The sequence below is a fragment of the Falco rusticolus genome, chromosome 4 (genome assembly GCF_015220075.1).
Source record: "Falco rusticolus isolate bFalRus1 chromosome 4, bFalRus1.pri, whole genome shotgun sequence".
NCBI lineage: Eukaryota > Metazoa > Chordata > Aves > Falconiformes > Falconidae > Falco > Falco rusticolus.
Genome location: NC_051190.1, coordinates 45,476,985 through 45,501,645, shown reverse-complemented (window position 1 = coordinate 45,501,645; position 24,661 = coordinate 45,476,985). Strand labels below are relative to the sequence as shown.

Genomic DNA, 24,661 nt, shown 5'->3' with positions numbered 1-24,661 from the left:
TGTGAAAGGACAAAGCGGCTTCTCCTTGGTTCCCTGAAGCGGTCTCCGGCACAAGAGGGCTGTGGAGTGGGGCTCTTGAGCAAGGAGCGTGTTCCCAGCAGAGAATGGGATGGCCAAGCCTTGGAGAGGGATGGTTGCCTGGTACTTGACTCTCCTACACCAGTGTTAGTTTAACATGCATCCATATTTTTACAGGGAAGTGATCTGAATCCACAAGACACTACCCAGCATGGCTGGCACAGTCAGAAAGTACAAAACACGTTTCTGTGGTACCTGGAAGACTTCAGCAGTAGATCTTTAGATCATATGTTCAAACCGTAAGTTGCAGTGTATACAGCTTTCCTGGAACAGGTAGTTTCTTCTTTGTTCCAATATCGTTACATGCAGAAAACGCACAGTTACTGCCTAGGATTCATCTTCAGGAACAATCAGTGTCTTTGCTGTCCAGGGCCACTGTAGAAGGAGCACAGGCCTTTGGAAACAAAGCGTTGCTTCAGTCTAGACAGCTCTTTCTCCCAGGTCACACCATCCTCTAGGCAGGGTTGGGTTTCTTTGCCCTGACATTTTACACCTTACATTTGCCTCAGCCGGACTTTGTTCTTTAGGGTCCTATAGTCTCTGGAGAGAAGGAAATGCCTCTTGTGATTAATTCATTCCTGCTGCCTTAGAAACCTAAGTTAGGATGGGCCAGCTTGTCTGGAGGCACCTGCCACAGTCTGGCTGGTGGAGAACCCAGGTAGGTGCTGCAGGCACCTCATTGAGCCTGAATGTCCCCACTCTTATGTTCTCCCTTCAGTGTAAACTCCTTTCTTTCTTTGGTCTGCAGCTAAATCAGTCGCAAACCTGTTTTCCCTTAAAGTTCTCTCCCTGCTGAAGCCACTTTGTCCTCTAGGATTTCAGGCAAAACTGCATGGATTGAGCCATTTGGCACCGCACCAGTGTGCTGTGTATTTCTAGAAGCATTGCCAAGGGTGATGCTGCGGCCGTGTTTCTACAGCCACAAACACGGGTGGCCCATCGGTACGGCTCCCGGTCTTCTCCGTGGCTGCAGCCCACTGCCCACAAAGTGAGGAGGGGGTACGGGCTGGGCTGGATTTTGTGTACCCGAGCCTGCTTCAGCCCGTTTGCCCTTTCTGAGGTTGCTAGCAAAAGTGGTTTCTTTCCGTGGCTGCCTTGTTTTGTGTATTTTCCCCTGGCATTGACCTTCTCACTTTTTTTCAATTCATCAACAGCTTTTTAAAGTGTCCTAGCTTTAACCTATTCTTAATTTTGTCCCCTCTGGGTGTTTCTAAATGAGCTTAAGAGAAACACCGCCTCTGACCCCAGAGACCCCCATCTCAGGCCATCTGCCCTTGCTGCAGGTCAGCTTTGGTTCCCCACCTCCTTTGGCCCGCACTGCCTGTCGGCCCGGTGCAATCCTGGCGTTGGGCAATCGGTGCTGCCGGTCTGTGCTAACAGCTGAGGTCTCTGTGGGGAAACATCCCAGGCTGGCAGCTCGGGCAGGTGACAGAGCAGCAGCTGTTTTAACCCCAGCAAAACATGGGTCCATGTCAAAGAGGAAGGATGTGTTCTCATCCACACATGGTGTAAATCCTAGGGAGAGGTACCCAGGGTTTACAGGACTCCGCTCGGAGAGTGGGCATGAATTTCTGGGGCTGAAGCCAAGGCTTTGCTAAAATGACCAGAATGTCAAAAGCCAACATGGTACAAGCTAAAGGGTATTACGCATGACTTGTTCGTAATGCTTCTCTAAGCGTTTAATACTTTTGCTAAAGCAGAACTCATTTGAGACAGCTTGCTAATTCCAAAAAATATTTCTCTTGTGAATCAGTCACCACTGCAGTAGTTTAGCTTCACCCTTTTCTTCTTGTATTTTTGTCCTTACAAGCAGCTCTTATGATGGAGCCCCAAGAAAATTCTGCTTCCGTGTCTTCAGTGCTGGTGCTTTCCTGCAATACGTGCATTAACATTCTTTATTTAATAATGGCAGCTTCAGTAATATCTGCATGTCCCTATGCCTTCTGCAAAACAGCTCCTTCCGAGGGTATTATATAGCACAGGAGACCGCCAGGTTTTTGCTCCTGCTGTTTGTATTTCTATTTTATTATGCATTTTTGATTAAAAGATCCTTATTTTTCACTGACTGCTAATATTTTGGTTACCTTAAACTGGATATTTTATCTAGGTCAGTGAATTCTTTTTTTGTCTCTAAGGAAAGCACAACTTCTGAACACAACTGTCACCCGCAACAAAGCACCTTTGAAAATCTCAGAGATGTTTGCTTGGCTGTTTGGGTCACGCTGGAGTATGGGACGTCTCCCGTGGGTCTGCCACGTGCAGCCTTTCTGCTGTCTCCCTAGTCTCCTGCACCTCTGCAGTCATGGGGAGGGCTGCTGGGATGTCTTTGGTACAAGCAAAGCGAGGTTTGCAGGGGGCAATGGTGATAATCTCATGAGTCCTGCTTATGCTATTAGTGAAAGAAACCTTTCCTCTGGGTGCAACGCCCAGTGCAGTGATCGCTGCCCCTCCTCCAGTTCAGAGAACTGAGATGTGACATAAACTGGCCCCCACCCTTCCTCCAGTGTTATCTTCCTCGCAGACAGACTTTTTTTCTTTGCTTTCCTTGAATTCTTCTGCTGAACTCACTGCACCATTCTGTGTCTTGTCTGTGCTCCTCTACCCTCTTCCCCAGCTTGTCTTTCTCGGAGCAAACCTGCAAGACTCCTCAGTCAGTGCAAAACAAACTACTCTTGGCTCTAGCTGAGTCTCATTCCTCTCTTTCTTTCTCTCTTCGCTTCCATCTGCTGTCTGGAGATGCTCTTCTCAGATCCCACCCTAGATCCTCTTGGTATTTCTCTGTGCATCCCTGGCGCTGCTCAGCCAACCTGGAATGGCCTCTTTGGGGCCAAGGCTGGAAATACTTGATCCCTGCGCTCTTGGCACTTGCCCATGCTAGCCTCTTCCTTACATGTCCTTCTTTGCTGCTTTGTCCAGCCCCGTCTGAGTCCTGAAGATCTAGAGGACCTGCTACCCGTAGGATTTCTCTGAGGTGCAGCTGCCGGCAGTGCTGTGATGTCATGTTTGTGGGTGGCATTTCCCGTGGTGACACCAACCACGGAAGCACCTGTTGCTGTATAGCAAAGCGTCCTGGTGACCTGCAGTGCTGCTTGTGTTGGTCCCTCTTCTGTCCACCATTTCTAGAGCTTCTGCAGCTCTCCTTGAGTCTTGCCCGGTGCTTCCCGGTGGCTGGAGCCAGGCCAAGTGCATCGGGAAGGCTCTCAAGCCTGTACAAGGAGAAATTCAGCTTGTTGAGGTTTGTGGAGCATCGAGGGCCTGTGGTTGCGCAATGAGGAAAGGAGGATGAGGAGGGGTGACTTTGCTCTACAGCATTTAACTGCTCTGCTTGCAGGGCTGGGGGCATTTGTGGGTCTTGGCTCTGGGTACTCCACTGGAAAATGTCCCTCCCCACCCTGGTAAAGGAAACAGGACCATCCTGCTGGGGCTGCCCGTGGAAGTTGGTGGCCTGCAAAGAGGTTTTGGTGGACACCCAGAGAAGGGACGTGATGGTCCCTCTTCTGAAGCTGCATTTTTTATTCAGCATGTCTCTCGGGGCAGGGACAGGGCTATGTTATTAAGGTCACGTTATTCTTTCTGGCTAACAAAGCCAGGCACCAGGTCAGCAGCAAAAGGAAAATCAAGAGGTGCCTGAGCAGCCACAGGCTGTTTGGTGGACAGAAGGAGCACAGGATGTTTTGTAACACGGCTGGATTTACGCAGCCGAATACTCCTGTCATTGCTGCGGCTTGCATCACACCTGGTCAGCTGGTGAGATTGGCAGATCATGGTGGTCCTGAATGGTGCTCACCAGAGCTGGTGGTCCAGCTGTAAGGCTGGGAGAGACCTGAGCACATGCTGGCTGGAGGCTGCTGGTCCCACTGGTGCTGATACCGTGCTGCGCTGGTCCTGCTTGGCATGGGACTGTCGTAGACCAGCACGTGAATGCCGCATGCCATGTGTTTTATGAAACAGGGGCTGATAGCTCACAGCCATGTATGTTTTGCAACACAAGGTGAGCTGTAAAAGTCAATGACAGCTTACTCTAAAGCACCCATTTATAACCCCCCCGAAAGACTGCGAGGTGCTGAGTGCTGCTGGGACAGTCCCTCGTCAGTTCATTCCCCCTTGGGACCAAGTGGCAGGGTGCAGTCCAGCTCCCAGACATGAGGAGCAGCGGGTGCTGGGATGGGCTGTATGGGAGACTGCTTTGTTATACTTTGAGCTCTGCTTTTGGCTTCCAGAGGAGCTGATGATGTCCTGGTGTCGTCTTCTGCATGCCTCCTTCCTGCCCTCCATCGCTTGGGCTTCACCCTAGTTTCATGGGCAGCACAGCACCCAAAGAGCAGATACTCACCATCCCATAGCCCTGCCGTGGGTCCAAGGAATGAGCTCCCTTCCGCAACCCTGCTGATCCCAGAAGAAAGGACATCTGGGAAAGCCTCAGGATCATGCTGGAGGACAAAGAAATGTGGTTGTACCTGGAATAACTTCTGGTCACGCAGGCAGAGAGAGGTGGTTTCCTGCAGGGCGGTCTGGGATCCAGCCCATTGCTGAAGTAGGCAGCAAGCAGCCAGCTCTGCCTCTTTCCCTTTAGTCTCGCACATGATTGTAGCATGGAAGAGGTTGTTTTTGGACTTGGCTTTTGTTGCTTTCCCATGTTTACTTGATAGTTTTCCCTACAAAAATTGTTTAATCTGACTGACCACTTTTTGGATTGTTTGCAAGATTTTAAGTCTCATATGCACTAACTGCTGCTGTGCCAGAAACCCTCTGCCCTTAGGGTGGCTTATTGTATTCTTTTTTTTTTTACTGTGTCAGTACATATTGGCAAAGTAAATCAACTGCTTCAAAAGGAAATTAATTTGCTTCCTGCCTTTACATGTTTGGCTCCCATCTTAGTGAGGAAGAAGGAGTTTCAAAGGTCACGAGGAATATAAATAGAATAAGATGCAGTAAAATACCTATTTGCCTTCTGTCTGTGAGATTCTTATCGTACAAAGGTTAAAAGTGATCTGTGCTGTCCTCTTACAGGGGATGGGGTGGGTGCTCTGGGATTGCTGCTAGAGGGAGGTCAGTCCGGTTGGGGTAATTCAGCGTTTGCTGTGTAGCTGGGGCACCTCTGTGCTGGTTGGAGTAGGGAAGGCCAGGCACATGACCAGGGCTTCGGACGATGGAGCTGCCAACGCACTGTTTGTAGGAGAAGCTTTACTGCGTAGATGAGTTGCTGACCTTCCTCGCTTCCTCTTAGGGCTGCTCGGGACTCCGTGTGTGGTCCTTATCTCCCCCACTCAGCTCATCACCCCTAATCTCCTCTGCAGAGCCGCACAAGGGGTGATTTGTAGGTCTGCCTCCCATCTCCCAGTTCCTCCTGTCCAAACCACAGTTGTGGCTGCTCCAAAATGTCCTTCTGGCTGTCTGGCCATCAAGTTGTGCTCAGAATGGCTTTAAAAATGCTTCTGATTTGTCCTCTGTTGTTCTGGGAGCATTCCTCTGTGCCCAGATCTGTCTGCGCTCTTCAGCTCCTGGCTTGCTCTCTAGCTTCACTTGTTCTTGCTCTGTTTGGGTCTCTCAGATGCTTCAGGTCGCACCTCTAAAATATCTTGCTTATCAGTCCTCCCAGCTGAAATTCCCGGTCAGGCTCTTATCTGTTGCTGCAGCACCCCCTCCTCCGTTCTTGGCCAGCTCAGCACCACATCCGAGGTGTCTGCAGAGCATTCTGCTACCATGGCTCTGGCCAGCCCAGCCACACTGCTGTTCCTCACCCACATTTGCCATCTCCCCCTTCTCTTTCCCATTTCAACAAAAGCTGTCTGCGCTTCTCGTCCCTTCGTCACCCCTCTGCTGTGCCTCGCTGTACATCCCTCACGTTAGACACTCTCCACGGTTAAATCTGCGCTAACATGCGTGCGCACCCCCGTGCTCCCCTTCTGGGCCAACGCTTGCTGCTTGTCTTTCTGGCCAGCCACGTCCTCAGGTTACCTGTGCTCTGTTTTGACCAGTGTGGTCTCATTAATTGCTTGCATACCTGCCACCACCCCTTCTGTATTGCTGTTTAAACTGTGGGTTCCCCCGTAAGGAAGGAGCTCTGTGTGTGTGGCTCTCAGGTGGGTCCCTCTTCGTGCTGCCGATTCAAAAACGGGCACCTACGCAGAGTCTGTCAGTAGGACAAGCCTGCCTGGCCCTGCCTGCCTTGGGGTTATTCCCATCCCTGCTCTGACTGTGCTTTTTCAATCACGTTCTCAGATTTCTTTTTTTATTTTTTTGAGGGAAAAAAAAATAATCCTAAATGAGACCAGTCATCCTCGTGTAGGAAAGAAGGAAGGATCCAGCAGCCAAGCGTACAGAACTCCCAATAAAAATGTGCTAGAACAACTCTGGGCATTGCTAGGAACCACAGCTGCTTGCTATCCTAAAAAAGGAAAGGAAAAGCTGGAAATAGCATAATACCAGGAAAACTAGAACAATTGCTGTTGTTGAAGTCAAGTATCTAAAATGAACCCACAGTGGATGCAAGTCGGGACTCGTAAAAGTAGGGAATGTTGCCTGTTGAGGAAAACATCCCTGCAACAGAGCTGCATTTGTTCTGCGACCTGCTCATTTTTGAGAGCAGCAAGAAAGAAACGCTTGCAAAGCCTCTTGGTAACGTAAAGTGCAGTGACCCCCACTGTGATGAGTCACTTGCTGCCTGGGAGGCAAGAAGGCAAGCCGGGAGGTGGGAAGGAATCCAGCGGAGTCACCTCTGTCCTGCGCCTACCACAGGTCTCTGCTGCCCATAACGTGGGAGCCGGTGGATGGCCACCAGCAGTGGAAAGGTCTTTGGGAGTTTGTGGTCTTGAAGGTGGTGGAGCTTTCAGCAGCTGTGTCTGTGTGAGGGGCCGTGTCCCTTCATGGTTGCTTGTGATCCGCTGAGATCTGGGAGAAAGCAACAGGGGATCTTCCCCCAGCCCGCCGAGCTCTGCGTCTCTCCTCGCCCAACAGTCATGCTGCTTTCTCTTTAGAAATGGTCAAGGGCTTTCTCTGTGAGAAAGGTGCAGGTTTGGACACGGGTTGTTCTGTAAAAGAAAATGGGTTTGTGTCACCTTCCTGCGCCGGGCCAGCCCCAGACTGTAGCCCTTGGCTGCTGTCCTGCTTTGTCTGCGCAGGTGCAAGGCTTTCTGCTTGTTACTTGCTTTCTTTTGGCTTTTTTTTTTTCCCTCCAGTCTTTGTTGCTGAAGTAATAGGCTTTTTTCCTCTGTCATCATCTCGGTGAAAATACTGGGTGCGTGGGTGTTTGCATTCCTTGCTGATGGCCCTGGCGGGGTGCTGGGCTCCCTGGTGAGCAGCACTGCTGTGGCTCACTTGAGCCCTGAGGACAGTGCCGTACCCTTGAGAGCGCTCCTTCTGCTCAGCTGTCTTGCATAGTCTCTCAGGTGGACCCGGGCATTTCAGATTTCATGCAAATCGGGAATGCAGCACCAAAATGCCACAATTCTCCAAAAGGAACTGGAGGGGTGGACTTGGGACAGCTGCCCTTATGGCTTGGGCTGGCCACAGACCCCAATGCCCCAGTTTCCTATAGCCCCTACAGCAGCTGTGGAGTCCTGGAGAAGTTTCTGTTGAAGCTCAGTCCGAGACCTGTCAGATCTTTACTAAGCCAGGCTTTGCTGAACTGACCTCCCTCTGCTAGCTGCTGCCTGCTCCGTGCGACTCCAGCGAAGAGCCCAGGCAGCTCCTGTGTTTACTCCTGCCTTTCCCTGCATGAATTCTTCAGCTCTCTCTTCTCTTTCCCTCGTTCGTTGTTAAAAACATTCTTGACGCTCTCTAGCTCTATTTTTGTGAGGGTTTATCAGAGTGAAGTGCACGCACCAGGTACGTACAGGCTGCAGAGAGCACGTCCTGTTTTGCTAAGCACGCTGCGTGCTCCGCGTGCCGCCAACTAATGCCCTTTCTCCCTTCCTTCCTGCAGTGGCTGAAGGATCCCGGTCCCCGCAATGAGAAGAGGACCCTCTTCTGCGACATGGTGTGTTTCCTCTTCATTACTCCCCTGGCGGCGATCTCCGGCTGGCTGTGCCTGCGTGGAGCCCAGGATCACTTGCAGTTCAACAGCCGACTGGAGGCCATTGGACTTATAGCACTAACTATAGCACTTTTCACAATCTACGTCCTTTGGACGCTGGTAGGTGTCTGCTGCCCAGCGCCTTGCTCCCGCTGCAAAGGGAGATGGAAGTGCTGGCTTGCACCGTGTCAGTGCAGCCAGCTGTTTCTGCCTCCCCTTGTGAGAAAACCTTGGGCTCTTTCTCTTGAGCATCCATTTAATTATATTCAAACGGGAGCTGCTCAAGCTGTTGCTGAGAATGAGAAACCACTTCCCGATCCATCTGGATCCAGTGGATTCTAGACTGACACGGGAGCCGTGTTCCCTGGGGTGTCCTGTACCTGCGCGTGGCTGGGAGGGAGGGTCTGGTGCTGGGGGCAGGCAGCCCTCCAGCTCTTGTGCCCGTTCCCTTTTTTTTGAGAAGAAACACAAACTTGGTAGTTGACTGGTTTAGGGGAAAAATAAAATCCAGGAAATATGAAATCTGGGAAATGTTTGACCCCTAAATAATGTGCCCTCATGTTCCTCCATGCTTTGCGCTGCCCGGCACAGGTGTTGGTGCCTGAAGGAGGTGCGGACTGGTGGCTGGGGGATCTCTGTGGCCCACAACTAAAATTACTACATGATATTTTTAAGATGTCGGTAGCCCAGAAGAGCGTGTGCAAGGAATGCTCTGGCCCTGAGGAGACCTCTGACTTGTCTCTCATACTGGGTGTTTGGACTCCAGCCCTGAGCCGAGGCTGGGTGGCCAGCCTGCCCTGGCCAGAGCTGGAGGTACTGGGATTTGCAGGAACCTGCACTGGGCGCTGTCTGGGTGGGGTGTTGAACCGATCTATGCTGGGAAGGAGCTTCCTGCAGCTGCCTCGCTTTGCATCTTTTTGGATACACTGAATTAGGCGGCCAGGAGCTTGCAGCTTGGCGCCAGTCCAGGAAAGCAAATGGGAATTTGCTGTGTAGCACATCTGTGAGCGCTCCCAGCTGAGGGCCCGGAGGAGCCGTGGTGCTGGGGGGCAGCTCCCTGCCCTGCCGCTCCCCGAGCCCTTGGGGGGGGTCCCTTGGCCCCCTCTCTCCAGGGGTCCTGGGTCAGGGACTTCCCTCTGTTTCCCATTCTGTTCCTTCACGTTCTGTTGCTAGCTGGGTTTCTGGGTTTGGATCTTCATTTCGGCGCTCCCGTTCAAAGCCCGGTGTGTGCTCATGCCTTGCCGAGACCCTTTTCTAGCTGTTTGCTGGGAAGCACCACTTTGGGAAGGGAAGAAGTGCAGTTGCTGGAGGAGAAACAGCGGGACCCCAAAACCTAGCAGCTCTGTGGGCAGTAGAGGGGCCACAGCCCGTTTCCCTGCCACCTCATGCTTTGATCCCTTAGAGTAACAGCTTTTCCTGGGGTTAGGACATTCCTTGCAACTCTCCCACACAGACGCAGGTGCTAGGGGAGGGTGAGCTGGTGCTGCAGCCTTTGCTGGGGGGGGGGATGCCTGCAGCGAGAGCGCTTCATCGGTGCTGCTGACAGAACAGGCAGCAATTGCAGAACAGGCAGCAATTGCAGCGCACAGGGAGCTGCTGGGGGAAGTCTCCACCGCTGCATAAGGGTCATTTCTGTAGAAAGCCGAGCTAAAATTGGAAACTTTAAGAGGAAGTGCTTCCGTCTTCTGTGTCCCAGAACTGGTCTGGAGGAGCTGGAAATCTGGAGGAGCTGGACAAATAGGGTGGGGGTGTGTGTATGTATGAAATAATGAGCCCTGACTAAAATGCTCTAGTTCTGCCGTGCTTTACATCTCCTTGAAGAGGGAAGGACGTTAAATGAAGCCCCTTTATTCACGTTTACTGTATTCAGCTGCAGTTCTGTGCCACCCTGGGCTGTGTGACACAAAGGGCCCTTGCGTGGGTGGGTGGCGATGGCTGTAGTCAGTGTGAGCATTTCGAGAGAGGCTGTGGTCAAGGTTGCAGCTCCTTCCTGTGGAGCAGGAGCTTTCCTTGAGGTTTGCAACGTCAGCTCCCCACTCACATGCTATCCCTGAAGGCTGCAAGATGCATTTGCTTCTTGTTTATCAGCAAGCAACCTTATTTCCACTCTGTGTCCCTCTACATCAGGAAAAAGGGGAGTGGACACATCAATAAGCTAAATTACTTCAGGGCTGTGGCGCAGTTCCATTTTGCATAGCCGATGTCTGAGACCTGTCCAAAAGTAATAGGAATACTGACTTTTCCATGTCAGAGAGAATTTCTGGTGCTTCCTACTTGCCAACTAAATGTTTCCTGTACTCCTTGCAAAACGCGAAAGCTTGGTTTTGATATGGCTGACTGGATTCAGTACTTAATTTTCTTGCTCCCCATTTCTAGGAAAACGAACAGGAGGGAAATATATGCTGGTTTAATTCCTTCTTCAAGGAATTCTAGAAGAGTTTAATTTCAAAGCTAACAAATCGGCAGGAGCTGTGAGGTCACCTGTAGTGTTAATGACTGCAAAAGGGGGCAGCCAGGAGCCCAGCCTGCTGGGGAAGCACAGCTCAAGCTCCCTCTTGCAGGGCTGCGCTGAAACTGCAGGGCCAGCTCCTGCCGGGGGGGCCAGGCTGGGTCCCCTCCAGCCTTTGCACCCTCTCCTGTCTCCCTCCAGGTGGACGAGGCTCCTAGGCCACGGTGTTGTCAGAAAAAAATGAGTCCAGCTGATGCCCTGTTGTTGCAGACCAAGGAGGGAGGGCTTTTGCAAAGGACAGAGAGGATCCACCAGGATCTGGGATGGGGGTGCTTGAGGATTGAGCCTCTTGAGGCTGGCCCTGTTGAGACCCCCTCGTTTTGCCCAGAGAAGGTGCTCCCCTCAGCCCGTGCCTAGGGTGAAGCAGCGAGCTGTGGTTCCCCCCCAGGCTGCTACCCAGCCCCCCCGAGCAAACTGTCCCGGCGCTGCCCAGAGCGCCCCGCTGGCTGTGCCGCGCTCAGCCCGCTGCCACCAGGAGTTATTGCTTCCCCCGCGAAGGCTTGGGACGGGGACCACCAACCTGTTGCTGGGGGGTGCTGGTGGGTTTGGCTGGGGGGTGCTGATGGATCGGCAGGGGATATGCAGAGAGCATGCAGAGGAAGAATGGGTGATGCTGTCTCCCCCCATCCCTCTGCGGCTCCGGCGCTTGCGATGGGGCTGGGATAACCTTGTCCTGTGTTATCGCCCCCAGGTTTCATTCCGCTACCACTGCCAGCTGTACTCGGAGTGGCGAAGGACCAACCAGAAAGTCCGCCTGATGATCCCAGCCTCGCGGAGCCCGCACCCCGTGCCCCACTCCCTCCTCTCCGCCAAGCTCCTGAAGAAGACCGCGGATGAAACCACAGTCTGAGCCGTCCCTCGGCCACCGTGCCACCTGGCTGCCGGTGCCACCGTGCCACCAGGGCAGCCCTGGGGGGCTGGCAGGAGCGAAGAGGGTCGGGTGGCCCCTCGTGCGCAGGAAACGCGGCGACTGTGGAGGCACCAGGAAACCATCATCCCACCCGAAGGGGCTTTGCGGTCAGCACGTACTTTATACTATGGCAAACGGACGGATAATCAGTGTCTGTCATGTGAAGCGGCCCAAAAGAGCCAGATGGCAGAATATGCCTGTCTGCAGGGACACTTTCCTATAAATACCATACGTGGAAAATATCTCCCCCCTCTCTCTATATATATATCTCTCTATATATAATATTATTTTTTAATGGCCATGCATATTGTGTTTCAGTCCTTTTGAGTTGATGTTCTAAGCTTCAGTATAGAAGCTGGCAGCCTGATCTCATTCAGAGGTTAAATCTATGCCTTTTCTCCAAATGAGCATATAAAGAACACTTTTCAGTGACCGTTCTTGAAAATCCCCTTCTCCTTTGCACTAAATTGGTTTTGATAATACTGCGGCAGCCTTTCCCGTTACTATTTGGTCTCTTTCGTGGTGTTTCTGTCCTTTCTAGAAAGTTGTGTGTTTTTAATAATTATTATAATGCCAGAAGGAGTAAAATGACATAACGCTGAATGGAGACATTTTGTAAAGTACTGTAATTTTGAGAATTTCAAAATAAGTTTCAAAATGAGAAAATTTTTTCCTGCGCAGACATGATCTCACAAAATGCTTTCCTTGCAGATCCTGGCTCATCCCCAGGACTCGGATGCACTCAGCTCTTGATATGTCTGGCAAAGGTAGATGGAGGATCTGAGGGGGGGAAGCAATGGCTCATACTAGCTAAACCCACCATTGCCTTTTGCTTTTAAAAGATTCAGAAAGGAGTTTTCCCGACCCCGAAAGGTGAGCGTGGGAGGCTGCTTGCTGATGTCCTTTCACCATCTTGAGGCTGGACCTCTTGTAGTATCACTTACACACGTACGTTACGGGACGGGCCGTGCTCCGCAGCCCCTCGGCAGGATGCAGGTGGTCTCGGCTGTCCCTGTGCGCTTTATTTGCACATTCCTTGGCGGCGGCTGGAGGAGCTGCTGTGATTTGGTTCATCCCTGAAAGCGCTGCCTGCCTGTTATGTGTCCTTTAGTGAAACACTCTAATTTGCTGATTCTCAGAAAACAGGCTCTGGGTCCCTTCTCCGCGGGGCTGGCATCCCTCCTCTTCCTTCATCCTCCTGTGTTTCCAGCACATCCAGCTAATGAACCCTTCTGTCTTGGAGCGTCCGATCTACCAAGGGTCTCCCTGAGTTTGGCTTTAGTCTTCGGCTCTTCTTGGCCTCCCTGCCCTGCCAGACAATGCCTGTGCTTGGTGCTGCGCTTTCCCGAGCCCCGTGAGTGGGGTGGGTTGTACGGACACGGCCCTGCTGAGCGGTCCGGAGCTGTGTGCCTGGTGTCAGCCTTGGCTCTCCTCCCGCAGTGCTGAGGGCAGGGAGGGAGGCGGCAGCCCCAAGGTGCCTGTGTCCTCGCAGTGGGTGGTGGCAGTCACACACCGTGTCCCTCTGCTCCTTCGCCGAACCCAAGTGGATTGGGCCAGTGCCCTGCTAGGTCAAGACCTTTGATTTCTTGAATTGAAAGCACCTTATGCCATTCTTCCTTCTCTCTAGCTGTAAAGCAGGATGCTTTTTCCCAAGTGTTCCCTGGCCCCCTAGGCTGGAAGTCGTTGGTGGCGTGAGCGGTGGGAACCAGTGTCCTGCCTCTCCCTGCGTTGCTCCAGCCCTGGGGTCTCCTGTGTGTCTGCTCTTCTCCTCCATCTCCCATCCCAGGGTTCTGGTGCAACTCGGTGATGCCCCGGCACATCTTGCAGCAGCCTCTCTCTGCCCAGCTGTGGGCCCCCGTGGGCTGGTCCGAGCTGGTCTCGGGTGTGAGTGCGAAGGTCTCATTTGATCCCAGGGTGAGCGTCTTCTGCCACTGCCAGCCTGTGCATCTCTGCTCCCTTCTCTCTGCCAGCCCCCCTGCCTCTCCCCTTCTGCCACGTACCCACGGGCACCTTCCCTTTTCCCTGTCGTGCAGGGATGGCTTGGCCCCTGGGGGCTCACAGTGCAGCCCAGCTGCACTTAATGGTCCCTGCGCAGCATCCTGCATCAAGTCGGCTTGTGCAGGCACTGCCTGCCCCTGCACACCCCTTCCCGTGGCAGTGAGCGCTGCACCGCTGCTCTGTGCCTTGTCCTGGGTGCCCCTTCCTTCAGCCCCTCCCCAGCAAACCCCACGGCACCAGGACATTCCCAGTGAAGAAAAATTTGGGGGTTTAGTTTGACCTTCCCAGCCTTGGAAACTTGGTCTTGCAACTTCCCAGCAAGGAGCTTGGTCTTGCAACGCGTCTAGTTCTGGCAGGTAATGAAGGATGCGCGTTCCCCTAGCAAGGACCTAATGGAGCCAGTGTTTCAAACCCACTCCTGATCCAAATATGCAACTGTGAAAGCCAGAAGTCCCTGGCTGGGGCCAGCGGGGGCCCGGCCCTGTGCTGCTGCGCGGCCGTGGCTTCACCCTCAGCTTCGTTGTCTTTATCGTAGTTGCCAATAATTGGAGTTGTTGCATGTGCCCCTGCAAAACCCAATAGCGACTCTTTGAGTCTTCTCCTCCTTCCCGGAGGAGATGTTCAGCACGTTCCAGTGTCACGGGGAAATGGGCTGTGCAATTATGTAAATAAAAGTGAGACAAACATTGGGCTGTTGTGTGGTTACTGGGGAGGGAAGGGTCCGGGCTGGCTCCCTGATCGCCAGCCCTGTGTGCCTGGGGGTGGCCTTCCTGACACCCCCCCCCCCCCCCCCCAGCAGAGCTGGCATGAGGTTTCCTATTTGAGCTGAAGTTGGACAAACCCTGAGGCTTTTCGTCATTTCTCTTGCCTGCATGCAGAAACCTCCCTGGGGTGAGCCAGGGGATTCCTCTTGGCATCTCCAGAGGGTGGGTGTGGGGCTGCACGGGGCCATCTGGGTGTTAGTCTGGACCATGCTGGGGGGGGGTGGGTGATGTTTGTCAGTGTGGACAGCGAGGCTGTGATTTTCATACGTTTGGGGGGGGGAAGCAAATCCACCCCTGCTTCTGGGTGGGGAAGGGGTCCCGGCTCCAACTGCGTGTGACCTGAGGAGCTGTGTCCCTCTGGAGGCTGCTGTGGCCACCCTGCCCTCCTGTATCCCCACCTGGCTAGTCCTTGGGGGCTCCCACCCGCTTACAAACCTGCCGCCCCCACCTACAACCTCTCCACCATGAGCCTCGAAGGCTGGCAAGCTCCTGCCTGTGGAGAGCAGGAACTGGGAGCCGAGATCCGTGGGCTTCCCCTGCCCCACCACTGTGGAAGAGGCTTGGAGCAGGGCTCTGGGCAAGGAACGGCTGTTTCTGGGGTTGTCCTTCATTTAAAGGAGCCACGAGGGGACTGAGGGGCACAGCGGTGGCAGCGGGGCGGCTGGGTGAGGAGGACGCAGCCCTACCCGGCACCCCTGGCACGGGGGATGCTCCGTAGCCCCCCAAGCCTGGGCAGCCTCCGCGTGGCAGTCCCTGTGCCTGGCCTGATGCGAGTCCTGCATCGGCTCGAGAAACCACACGTGCACGGTCACCTTTCTGGGATGCGCCGGTAAGATTTAAATCTCCAAATAATTTTGTGAGTGGAATTATAATCACTGCTTTTTAACAAATCAGTGTACCCAAGGATTCATCAGTGTTCGGCTATTATTTGTTTCTCTGGTTGTGATGAGGCCCTGAGGAAGAAAATTGAGAGGTTTTCTTCTTCTGCAGCCAAAGAACTAACACCTGGAATTTGCTGAAGTTTAGGAAGAGGCTGTAAGAATCGATGGTTTGAGACTTGCTGGTTTGTAGGACTGCCAGGATTTGTGGCATTGCATGGCAGAAGCAAAAACCAGGAATAACCAAAGCTATCTAAACAACCAATAAATAACCGAAATTCAAATGCTGGTGAAATGCATGTGAAAATAAAGGGTGTTCCACCAGACCTCGCTGGCAGAAGAGGGGGGCTTTAAGCGCGTTGGCACCATCTCCTTCTGCTGAAAAAGCTGACTGTGGAAAGGAGGTTGGGGCTGGAGCGGCGCGGGGGGAGGTTTCGAAGAATGGTGAAGAAAAACAACGCTACAAACAACCTCTTCCTACAACGTTTAATACAACCTCTGGGAAGGGGGGTTATGGAGAAGCGCCTGTGAAGTCCCAGCTTGCTCCAGGGTGAAGCCACCCCTTCTCCTTGAAGTCCATGGTGACCCGGTGGGTTTGGCTGCGGTGCTGCGCAGGGCTGGATTCCGGCTCTCCCCAGACATGCGCCCAGCTGCCTTGGTGCTGTGGGCTCTCGCCTCCCGGTGTGCTCGTGGAGGTGCTGAGCCGCAGCCCTGATGGGTGAGCTCGGCTCGTCCTGCACGGGCGCAGCATCGGCTGAGGCTGCAGGCGCTGTGGAGGTGCTGGCACCGAGATGCGGGCAGCCGTTTGGAGACCTCACCCAGCCAGGAGCATGAGGAGCCCCTGCTCTTGGGACTGGCTCCTTGGGTGGTCTCCTGGGTTGTGCCACTGGGTTGCTGGTCCCATGGACGTGTGATGCTCAGGTGCACCAGGGTGTCACCTGTCCCCGTACAATGCTGGTGACATTGGTGAGCCCATCCCCTAGTGCCAGGGCAGTGTATCTGTGCCTGACCCAGTGCGGCAACTCCTCCCAGCTACTGGAGTAGACCAGGGAGACCAGTGCTGTTGCCACCACAAAGGTGACGAGTGAGTTGGCACTAAGAGAGTCCAACCAGCAACGTGGAAGAAACCAAGGCTGGACCCAGGCAACGTTCCCCTTCAGCTACACTCACCTTTTCTTCTCCTGAGAGCAGGAGTTAGCAGGAGAGGACAAAGCAGGGTCCCTGGCGTGGGGTCCCCCCACCCTTCCCAGGCCCAGCGTGTCCTTTGAACATCATTTCCCCGAAATGCCGGTTCTCCGGAGCGGATCTAAGCTGGAAGGCACATCCTCTGGGTTTGTCCCATTGGGAGAAAAGGTGACTGAGGGGCAACCTCACTGCTCCCTGCAGCTTGCCAAGGAGGGGATGCAGAGCGGGAGGTGCCGAGCTCTTCTCCCTGGGATCCAGGGACAGGACGCGTGGGAATGGCTCAAAGCTGCACCAGGGGAGGTGCAGACCTGACAGCAGGAAACATTTCTTTACCGAGAGGGTGTTCAAATACGGGAACGGGCTTCCTCGAGAGGTAGTCGATGCCCCAAGCCCGTCAGTGTTTGAGAGGCACTTGGACATTGCCCTTAATAACGTGCTTTAACTTGGTCAGCCCCGAATCGCTCAGGCAACTGGCCTAGATGGCCATTGTGGGTCCCTTCCACCCAAACTGTTCTCGTCTGGTCCCTATGTGAGGGAAGGAGACCTTGGGGTGGGGGAGGTCGAGGAACGGCGGATCTGTGGGAATTGCCTTCCCTGCGGACTTCAGGCACTGCGCAGCTTCTTGCTCACCCCCCTCGGCAGTCCCTGCAGCTTTCACTAGTGCTCCGCTGCAACGCACGTGCTGGTGAGAGCTCGCAGTAAGGCAAGGAGAGGCTTTGGATGTATGGAGAAGATAAGCGTTATCATGAGCTCCAGCACCCAGCTATGTTTGGGGTTCTTTTTTTTTAACCTAATCATTAAGCTTAGTAGAAAAAAAGCCAGGGACACTATTCCAGCAGCTCTTAAGGAGTCTGACCCTGCTGTATTTTTCATGACCTTGTCCAGAGCAGCTCTGCAGTGCCCTGGCACTTGATGCCACTTCTCTGCCCTGGGGCCACCTGGCATCAAGCTCCTGCATGCACTGAACCTCTGTGCTCCCCGCTGCCTCTGCACTCCCAGCTGTGGGGTGGGGGGGATGAAGGAGGCTCTTTGGTGGGCTCCATCGCCAAGCTCTGCCCGTCCTCCCAGTTGGTGGCCAGAGGAACCATGTGAGGAGAAGCCAGCAGGATGCAGGACCCTCCCAGTTCCCAGCACCAAGACCCAAGTCGCCTTTCCAGCCGTCCCCCCACCCCTCCATGTCAAGGGCACAGCCTGAGCCATGAGTCCATCCCCACCCAGAGCCACGGGAGCAGCCTCTCCCCGGGACACGGAGCCAGGCAGAAAGCAAAGACCTGGGCTTTGGTGTCAGCATCAGCAAACGCCACCCGCCTGGCTGTGACATCCAGGCAGACCTGGATGGCCCTGGGGAGGCAAGCAAGGTGCAGGGGGGTCCAGTCAGGGTCAGTGAAAGCATGGTATTGTCCAAACCACTGCCCCACGGCCCAGATCCCCTCCTGGGGGGTAAAACTGAGGACCCCCTTCCTCCTGACAGACTCCTGGGCCACCCCCACAGCCCACCAGTCCCCCGCCTGAGCCACCTCCACCGCCCAGCGGTGCATCCCCCCCGTGAAGCCCTGGGCGCCCAGCACGCACGGCTCCGTGTCAAACCGCTCGGGGCTGTCAGGCAGCGAGGTCCACTCGTCCCCCCGGCCTACGCCTCGCTGGTCACCGGCCAGGATGAGGAAGGGGTTGGCAGTGGCTGGGTCCAGCGTCACGTCGGCTGGGGACAGAGGAGGAGAAGCTGCTCAGGACAGGCAGCCCCCGGGGTGCGTCGGGGCTGCATCCATCCCAGCAAGAGGAAGGACAGGGCGAGTTCCCTTCCCCTGCCTAGAGATGTCCAGCATGGGGTGGAGAACCCCCTCGTGTGGGACTGCCCCAGCCTCGCCCCCAGCCCCTGTCCAGCCCCTGCTCCCGATCCAGGAGCTTCCATGTGCTCCCTGGCCAAGGAGACCTCAGCCTCCTGGAGGAGGGATGCACCTGGGTGGGTGGTGCACATCTGCTGTGCAGACCCCCGGACCTGGGCAGGGGTGTCTCCAGTGCTACAAGAGCAAAACAGGCACGTCTGGGCACAGATGCATGTGGACGGCGACAGGCATCACCCCAAGAGCAAGACCCATGGCCCCACGTTCCCGTTTCTTTCTGTGGGTGATGGAGGGAGCCAAGGATGGCAGCTCAGGAGTCTTTGGTGGTGGTGGTGGCTCTACAGAGAAGCATGAGGAATTCAGCTGGGAGTGTTGCAGCCACCAAATCTCAACCCTGTGACAAGGGCTGGGACAAGCCCCAGGTGCTCTGACCCTACGTAGCTCTTGCACAAAGCAGGATGCATTTCTCTCCTTGATAGAGGACAGTTCCCCCTCCTCTTCCCTTCTGAGAGCTCACCTCTTCCATTCAACTCCTCCACCTCATCGGCCAAGGTCTCACTCTCTTCCCTCTCCATCCTGGATACCAGGAAAAAAAACAGCAAGAGGGGAGGCAGGATTCCCTGCTGAATGTGGAAATCGCAGGGCTCAGAGATGCTGAAGAAGCAGAAAGGATGACGGGACGGTCACAGCGTGCAGGGGCTTTCCAGGCACCAGCCCTCAGCTGCCAGCTGACTTCTGGAAAGGTCTTGGATGGGTTGGAACATCTCCAGGCTGCTCTTCTCTGCCGTGATCTCCTCGGCAGCTGGTGGCCGGACGGGGCTCGCCCAGCTTTTCCCGCTGGTTCCAGCAGATCGAAGCCCAGGGAAACTGGCTGGGCTGGAGCACCGCGGGGGCTCCAGCACCTTCTCCTCTGCGGGATCACACGCAGGAGCTTCTCCCTCCACTCCTCTTGGCGACCACCCCCCACGCCCTGAGGCTGCTCTCAGGTATGTGACCTCGTCTGACACTTGACTTCGGGAGCTCCCTCCTGACGTTCCTGTGGTGCTTCCATCCTGCTGGCAGCGCAGGATCTGCTGTATCTCCCCTCCCCTCGGCCAGCTGCAGTTGGCTGATAAGAGCCCCTGCTCGGCTGGGAGAGCCTCAATCTTCCTGCCGCAGGATGCCCGGAGCCCTCCTGGGTCAGTGGCACCGTGGGCACCTCCAGCCCGGTGCAATGTCACTTGGGGACACCAGCCACAGCCCAGTGGCCATGCTCTGGGTGTCCAGGCTGCGTAGTGCGGTGAGAGAAGGGATCTGGCTCCTTACAGGCGCTGCTCGCCCACGTTTCTGGCGCTGCCGCTGGGTTTCAGCGTGGTGACGTTTGCAGGGCGCGTGTTGCCTCGATGCTCGGCTGGCAGAGGCGGGGTGGCAGGTGATGGGCTTTGCATCCCCCCGCTCCATTCTACAGGCAGATTTCACTGTGTGGGGGTGATGGCCTCACCTCCTCTCGTAGGGAACCTGGGAGGTGGCACCTGCTCCGCTTTGTCACGTCGCTCTGAAAGCCCCTGGTCGAGCAAAAATAAAGCAGAGAACAAGGGGACCTGTTGCCGGGTGGCTCTGCTGACGTGCTGGGACGGGGGGCGGGGAGGCAGGACTGGGGGCAGTGGGAAGGCAGGGATGGGGGCAGTGGGAAGGCAGGGATGGGGGTAGTGGGAAGGCAGGGATGGGGCAGTGGGAAGGCAGGGATGGGGGCAGTGGGAAGGCAGGACTGGGGGCAGTGGGAAGGCAGGGATGGGGGCAGTGGGAAGGCAGGACTGGGGGCAGTGGGAAGGCAGGGATGGGGCAGTGGGAAGGCAGGACTGGGGGCAGTGGGAAGGCAGGGATGGGGGCAGTGGGAAGGCAGGGATGGGGCAGTGGGAAGGCAGGGATGGGGGCAGTGGGAAGGCAGGACTGGGGGCAGTGGGAAGGCAGGGATGGGGCAGTGGGAAGGCAGGGATGGGGGCAGTGGGAAGGCAGGGATGGGGCAGTGGGAAGGCAGGACTGGGGGCAGTGGGAAGGCAGGGATGGGGGCAGTGGGAAGGCAGGACTGGGGGCAGTGGGAAGGCAGGGATGGGGCAGTGGGAAGGCAGGGATGGGGGCAGTGGGAAGGCAGGACTGGGGGCAGTGGGAAGGCAGGGATGGGGGCAGTGGGAAGGCAGGACTGGGGGCAGTGGGAAGGCAGGGATGGGGGCAGTGGGAAGGCAGGGATGGGGCAGTGGGAAGGCAGGACTGGGGGCAGTGGGAAGGCAGGGATGGGGGCAGTGGGAAGGCAGGACTGGGGGCAGTGGAAGGCAGGGATGGGGCAGTGGGAAGGCAGGGATGGGGGCAGTGGGAAGGCAGGACTGGGGGCAGTGGGAAGGCAGGGATGGGGGCAGTGGGAAGGCAGGACTGGGGGCAGTGGGAAGGCAGGGATGGGGGCAGCCAGCCGCGGGGACGTGCAGGAGCTGTTTGGGGCCACCACACCAGCCAGGCTGCAGTCCCACCTCGGGCACCTCAAGGACCATGGTGGCCCTGAGCATCGAGGAGCTGCCCTGCAGCAGGGGAAGGGGCAAAGTGTTGTGCCAGGGACTCTTCTGGGCTGTAAGAAGGTGTGGGGCGGGGGGCTTGCAAGGGCTCCTCCTGGCTGCGACCCTCCCTCAATTACTGTGCAGAAGCAATTAGGGAGCCGGTCTCTGGCCAAGACTTTTCCAAGGAGCTGGCAGAGCGGAGTGGGGGTGCCGGGAAGGCGAGGGCTGTGCTGAAGGACAGAAGATGGTTTTGGCTGCTCAGGAAGCCGCAGCTCCTTCCCCACAGCTGCCTGTGCCGATAGCAGGGCTGGGCAGCCCTGGCACTGGCTCTGCCGCCAGCGCAGCGCCCACTCCTCAGCCAGGAGGGAGGCGAAGCAGCACAGCGCATGGTGGCATGTCCAGGGGTGAGTCCCAGGGGAGCAGTGTCTGTCGGGGCTGGGCACACAGCGGGGAAGCTCTTTCCCCGTGATTCATGCTCCTATCTCAGGAGTCCAAACGGTGCAAAGGGCTCAGCTGGCGTTAGGGAAGAGCGCAGTCGGGAATCACACGGCCTGGCCAGGCTGGGCTGGGTATGAGCACCACGGAGCTTTCGCAGCGGTGAGGGTAGCAATGCCACCCTGGCGGAGGGCACACCGCCACAAGGAGGTGTGTGAACCGGGTTCTCCCTCCCAGGGAGGAGGAGGAGGTGAGCAAAGCAATGGTGCCGCCTCGCTGAGCCCGCTGCGCTCTCAGGACGAGGTGGCAGGGTAGGTGCTGCCCATGGGTGCGGGACTCATCGCTCCCACACACCCTCCCAGAGGGGAGCTGTGGGGCTCAGAAGGCTCCCAGGGGGTCTGGTGGGGGATGCCAGCTCTGTTGTGGGGCTCAGAGGGCTCCCAGGGGGTCTGGTGGGGGATGCCAGCTCTGTTGTGGGGCTCAGAGGGCTCCCAGGGGGTCTGTCGGGGGATGCCAGCTCTGTTGTGGGGCTCAGAGGGCTCCCAGGGGGTCTGTCGGGGGATGCCAGCTCTGTTGCACGTGGTGCTTGCGTGAGCAGAAAGGCGATGTGTAGGTGAGTGCCTGCTGTGCCCAAGCGTCTCAGCTGTCCCCTCCAGGCCATGCAGGTCCCTGCCCTGCTCCTGCTCATCCTCCTGGCCCTGGGCACCACGGACGGGCTGCCCTGCCCCTCGGAGATGAACAAAGTCAAAGATCTGCTGGAGCTGAACTGCACAGGGCTGGCTCTCAGCGCGGTGCCCTCAGACCTGCCTGAGGACATGGGCATCCTGCTGCTCAGTGCCAACCACCTGACATCCCTCTCCACCGACACCTTCCTGAGCTTCACCCAGCTGCAGGACCTCGACCTGTCCGACAACAAGCTGGTGGCTCTGCATACGGGGTCGCAGCTGACATCCCTGAAGGAGCTGATCCTCTCCTACAACGAGCTGAAGGACCTGCCCGCCCTGCAGGCTCTGCCCGGGCTCACCCGCCTGGCCGTGGCCCACAACAGCCTGGTGGCACTGGCCCCAGAGGCTTTCCGTGCTGTGCCGCTGCTGCAGGACCTGGACCTGCGAGGGAACCAGCTGCAGACGCTGCCCAAGGAGGTCTTTGGAGGGCTGGAGGCTCTCAAGGAACTGGACCTCTCAGACAACCTCCTGGAGGAGCTCCCCAAGGAGCTGCTGTGGGGTCTGAAACGTCTGGAGACCCTCTGGCTCTCGGGGAACCGCCTGCAGACCCTGCCCGCTGGCTTCTTCCCGGAGAGCCACTTCTTCATGTACGTCTTCCTGACTGAGAACCCCTGGCACTGCGAGTGCAACCTGCGCTACCTGCGGGCCTGGATCAGGTCCAACGAAGGCAGTGTCTACCAGCCAGAGCGGAGCCTGGAGGAGACAAAGGTGGAGGTTGCCCCTGAGAAGGTGCTGTGCCACAGCCCTGCCGAGCATCAGCGGAAGCCCGTCATCCACTTCAAACCCAACTGTGGCAATGTGGGGGATGAGGATGAGGAGGAAGAGGAAGAATATGGCTATGGGGAAGAAACGATGGAGAAAAATATCATGATCACCTCCCACACACACCCGTCCACCCCCAAAGAGCCCACCACCATGCCCCGTGCTGTTACCTGGCCTCCCCTCGCTGCCACAAGACCCCCCTCCAGCACCCCTTGTAGCTCCACCCTCACCTCAAGCACTTCTCTTGCGACTTCAAGCACCAGCACTCCCAGCACCACCACTCCTGCGCCAACCAGTCCCACCGTCACACCCACACCGACCCCCAGCACTCCCGCCAGTACCCCACGCAGACCCACCACCCTCGTCTCTGCCACCTCACCGCCAACCACCATGAGCACCAGACCTCCCCGCGCCAGCAGCCATCCCCAAACCGCCCTCACCGCCAGCGCTGCCAGCACCCATGCCCCTCGCATGGTGGCCACCAGCACATTTTCCACCGCCTCCACGGCAGTGCCTTCTGCTGCCGGGCTAGAGGCCTCTTCCACTGTCAGATCTTCATCTCCTCCTCTAATGCTGACAATGCCAACGGTCTCCACCACCATGCTTTCCACTCCTGCCCCAACACCGCCAGGTCCCCTGGACACCACACGCTTCACCCAGCCTGCACCTTCCCCTCCACCTGAACCTTCCCCTCCACCTGCACCTTCCCCTCCACCTGCACCTTCCCCTCCACCTGTGCCTCTGCCACACTGCCCGTGCTCCACCCCAGCGCTGGACGTCCCCATGCTGCGCTCACGGGCAGGTGGGGAGGGTCCGCAGTGGGGGCAATGGGTGCTGAGGAACTGCTGTCTACTGCACTGGGTGCTCTACCTGGTGTCCTTGGCTCTGCTGGTGCTGACCGTGCTGGCTCTAGCAGGCTGGCTGGCGTGGATGTGGCTGGCAAGCCGGACCCCCTGGCACAAGCCCCTGCAGACCCAAGAGGTGCGGGAGCCACTGCTGAGGTGGAGGGGGGTGACCGGGAGCCCTGCAATGCATCTCAGCAGTTTCAAAAGCCCCCTCCGGCGCCCCACGTTCTGTACCATCAAGGAAGTAGAGCTGTGCCCTGAGGTCATCTACTGCACCATTAAAGACCTGGGAATGCAGCACGGTCCTCCTGCACGTTCCTCCTTCTGCACCACAAAGGAGCTGTGGGTCCACCACAGCCCCCCGAGCGCTTCCTTCAAGTCTTTCTCCAGGAAGCTGGTGGCTGCAGACCTGGGCCCCCCATGGACCTCTTCTGCTTACAGCCTGGACAGGGGCGTTGAGGCCATCGGTGAGGTCAGGGTGAAATACGCCGGCAACACCTTGTGAATGCTTCTGCGTGCGAGGAGAAAGGGGGGGGGTGTCGTGGCTCTGCTTCACCCCCCTTGTTTTACAAAAGATCCGCTTGCTCAGGGGAAGCCAGCCAGCTCCTCCTAGTAGTGTGCTCCCGTTCCCTGAGGTTTCTAGATCTGAAATTATCCCTCAGGCACTCGGGCAGGGGGACACAGTGTCCTCAGTGGGTCGGTGATGGTCTGCCATCAGTGATGCTGCCACTGCCCGGCTTGGGTCCAGCACTCGTGTTTGGGGGATGCAGGTAGACGCGCTACGCTTTCAGCTGTCAGCCACAGAATAAATGTTCTCTTTGCTGCAATTTCAAGTGGCTGCTCCTTTCACTGCCTTGGACCTCCCGCAGTCCTGGCGGGGTATGGGGAGTGACAGATTTGTCTTCAGAGCTTGGAAGAGTGAAGCCAGCGAGGAAAAGTCCACTTCACGTCGGCTCCTTGGCTTTTGCCCCAGATGCACCATCCTTCCCTGTGGGATTGAATTAAATGGGCAAAGCATCCCAACTGTCCCAACAGCTGCGTGCCCAGCTGTCACCTAATGAGCTCGGGAACCAGGGGTGCCAGTGCCCCTGTACAACCCATGGTGGGATGGCTGGAAATGGAGGAGGAGGGCTGGAGGCTTCAGAGGCGACGGATTTGTAAGGGATCACACCAGGACAGTGCCCAGGGGCTG

The 24,661-nt window shown here is 56.5% G+C and overlaps 3 protein-coding genes across 10 annotated transcripts in view; 2 read left to right on the top strand and 1 right to left on the bottom strand.

The window, feature by feature from the left end:
- The window catches only part of MARCHF2 (membrane associated ring-CH-type finger 2), a 37,752-nt gene extending 23,557 nt beyond the window's left edge, over positions 1–14,195 (top strand). For all 4 annotated transcript variants that reach the window (XM_037387375.1, XM_037387376.1, XM_037387377.1 and 1 more), the window contains exons 4-5: positions 8,003–8,212; positions 11,293–14,195. In XM_037387375.1, the coding sequence (XP_037243272.1) occupies positions 8,003–8,212; positions 11,293–11,451 (369 nt within the window). In that variant the 3' untranslated portion in view covers positions 11,452–14,195. The remainder of the gene's footprint in view (positions 1–8,002; positions 8,213–11,292) is intronic.
- Positions 14,196–15,622: 1,427 nt separating this feature from the next.
- LOC119147897 (thaicobrin-like) lies at positions 15,623–19,820 on the bottom strand. Of its 2 annotated transcripts, XM_037387373.1 has the most exons (3): positions 18,695–19,815; positions 17,909–18,035; positions 15,623–17,050 (listed from the first exon to the last, which is right to left on the bottom strand). In XM_037387373.1, the coding sequence occupies exons 1-3, from the start codon at positions 18,750–18,752 to the stop codon at positions 16,963–16,965; spliced, it is 273 nt and encodes a 90-aa protein (XP_037243270.1). In that variant the 5' UTR covers positions 18,753–19,815; the 3' UTR covers positions 15,623–16,962. The 2 variants fall into 2 exon arrangements, with proteins under 2 accessions (XP_037243270.1, XP_037243269.1); XM_037387372.1 differs by having other exon boundaries at positions 15,623–18,035; positions 18,695–19,820.
- On the top strand, positions 19,073–24,296 carry GP1BA (glycoprotein Ib platelet subunit alpha). 4 transcript variants are annotated; one of them, XM_037387369.1, is made up of 2 exons: positions 19,073–19,163; positions 21,794–24,296. In XM_037387369.1, exon 2 carries the CDS (start codon positions 21,797–21,799, stop codon positions 23,972–23,974), a length of 2,178 nt encoding a protein of 725 aa, XP_037243266.1. In that variant the 5' UTR covers positions 19,073–19,163; positions 21,794–21,796; the 3' UTR covers positions 23,975–24,296. The 4 variants fall into 4 exon arrangements, with proteins under 4 accessions (XP_037243266.1, XP_037243267.1, XP_037243265.1 ...); XM_037387370.1 differs by having other exon boundaries at positions 19,077–19,163; positions 21,736–24,296; XM_037387368.1 differs by lacking the exon at positions 19,073–19,163 and adding an exon at positions 20,584–21,106.
- The last annotated feature ends 365 nt before the right edge of the window (positions 24,297–24,661 follow it).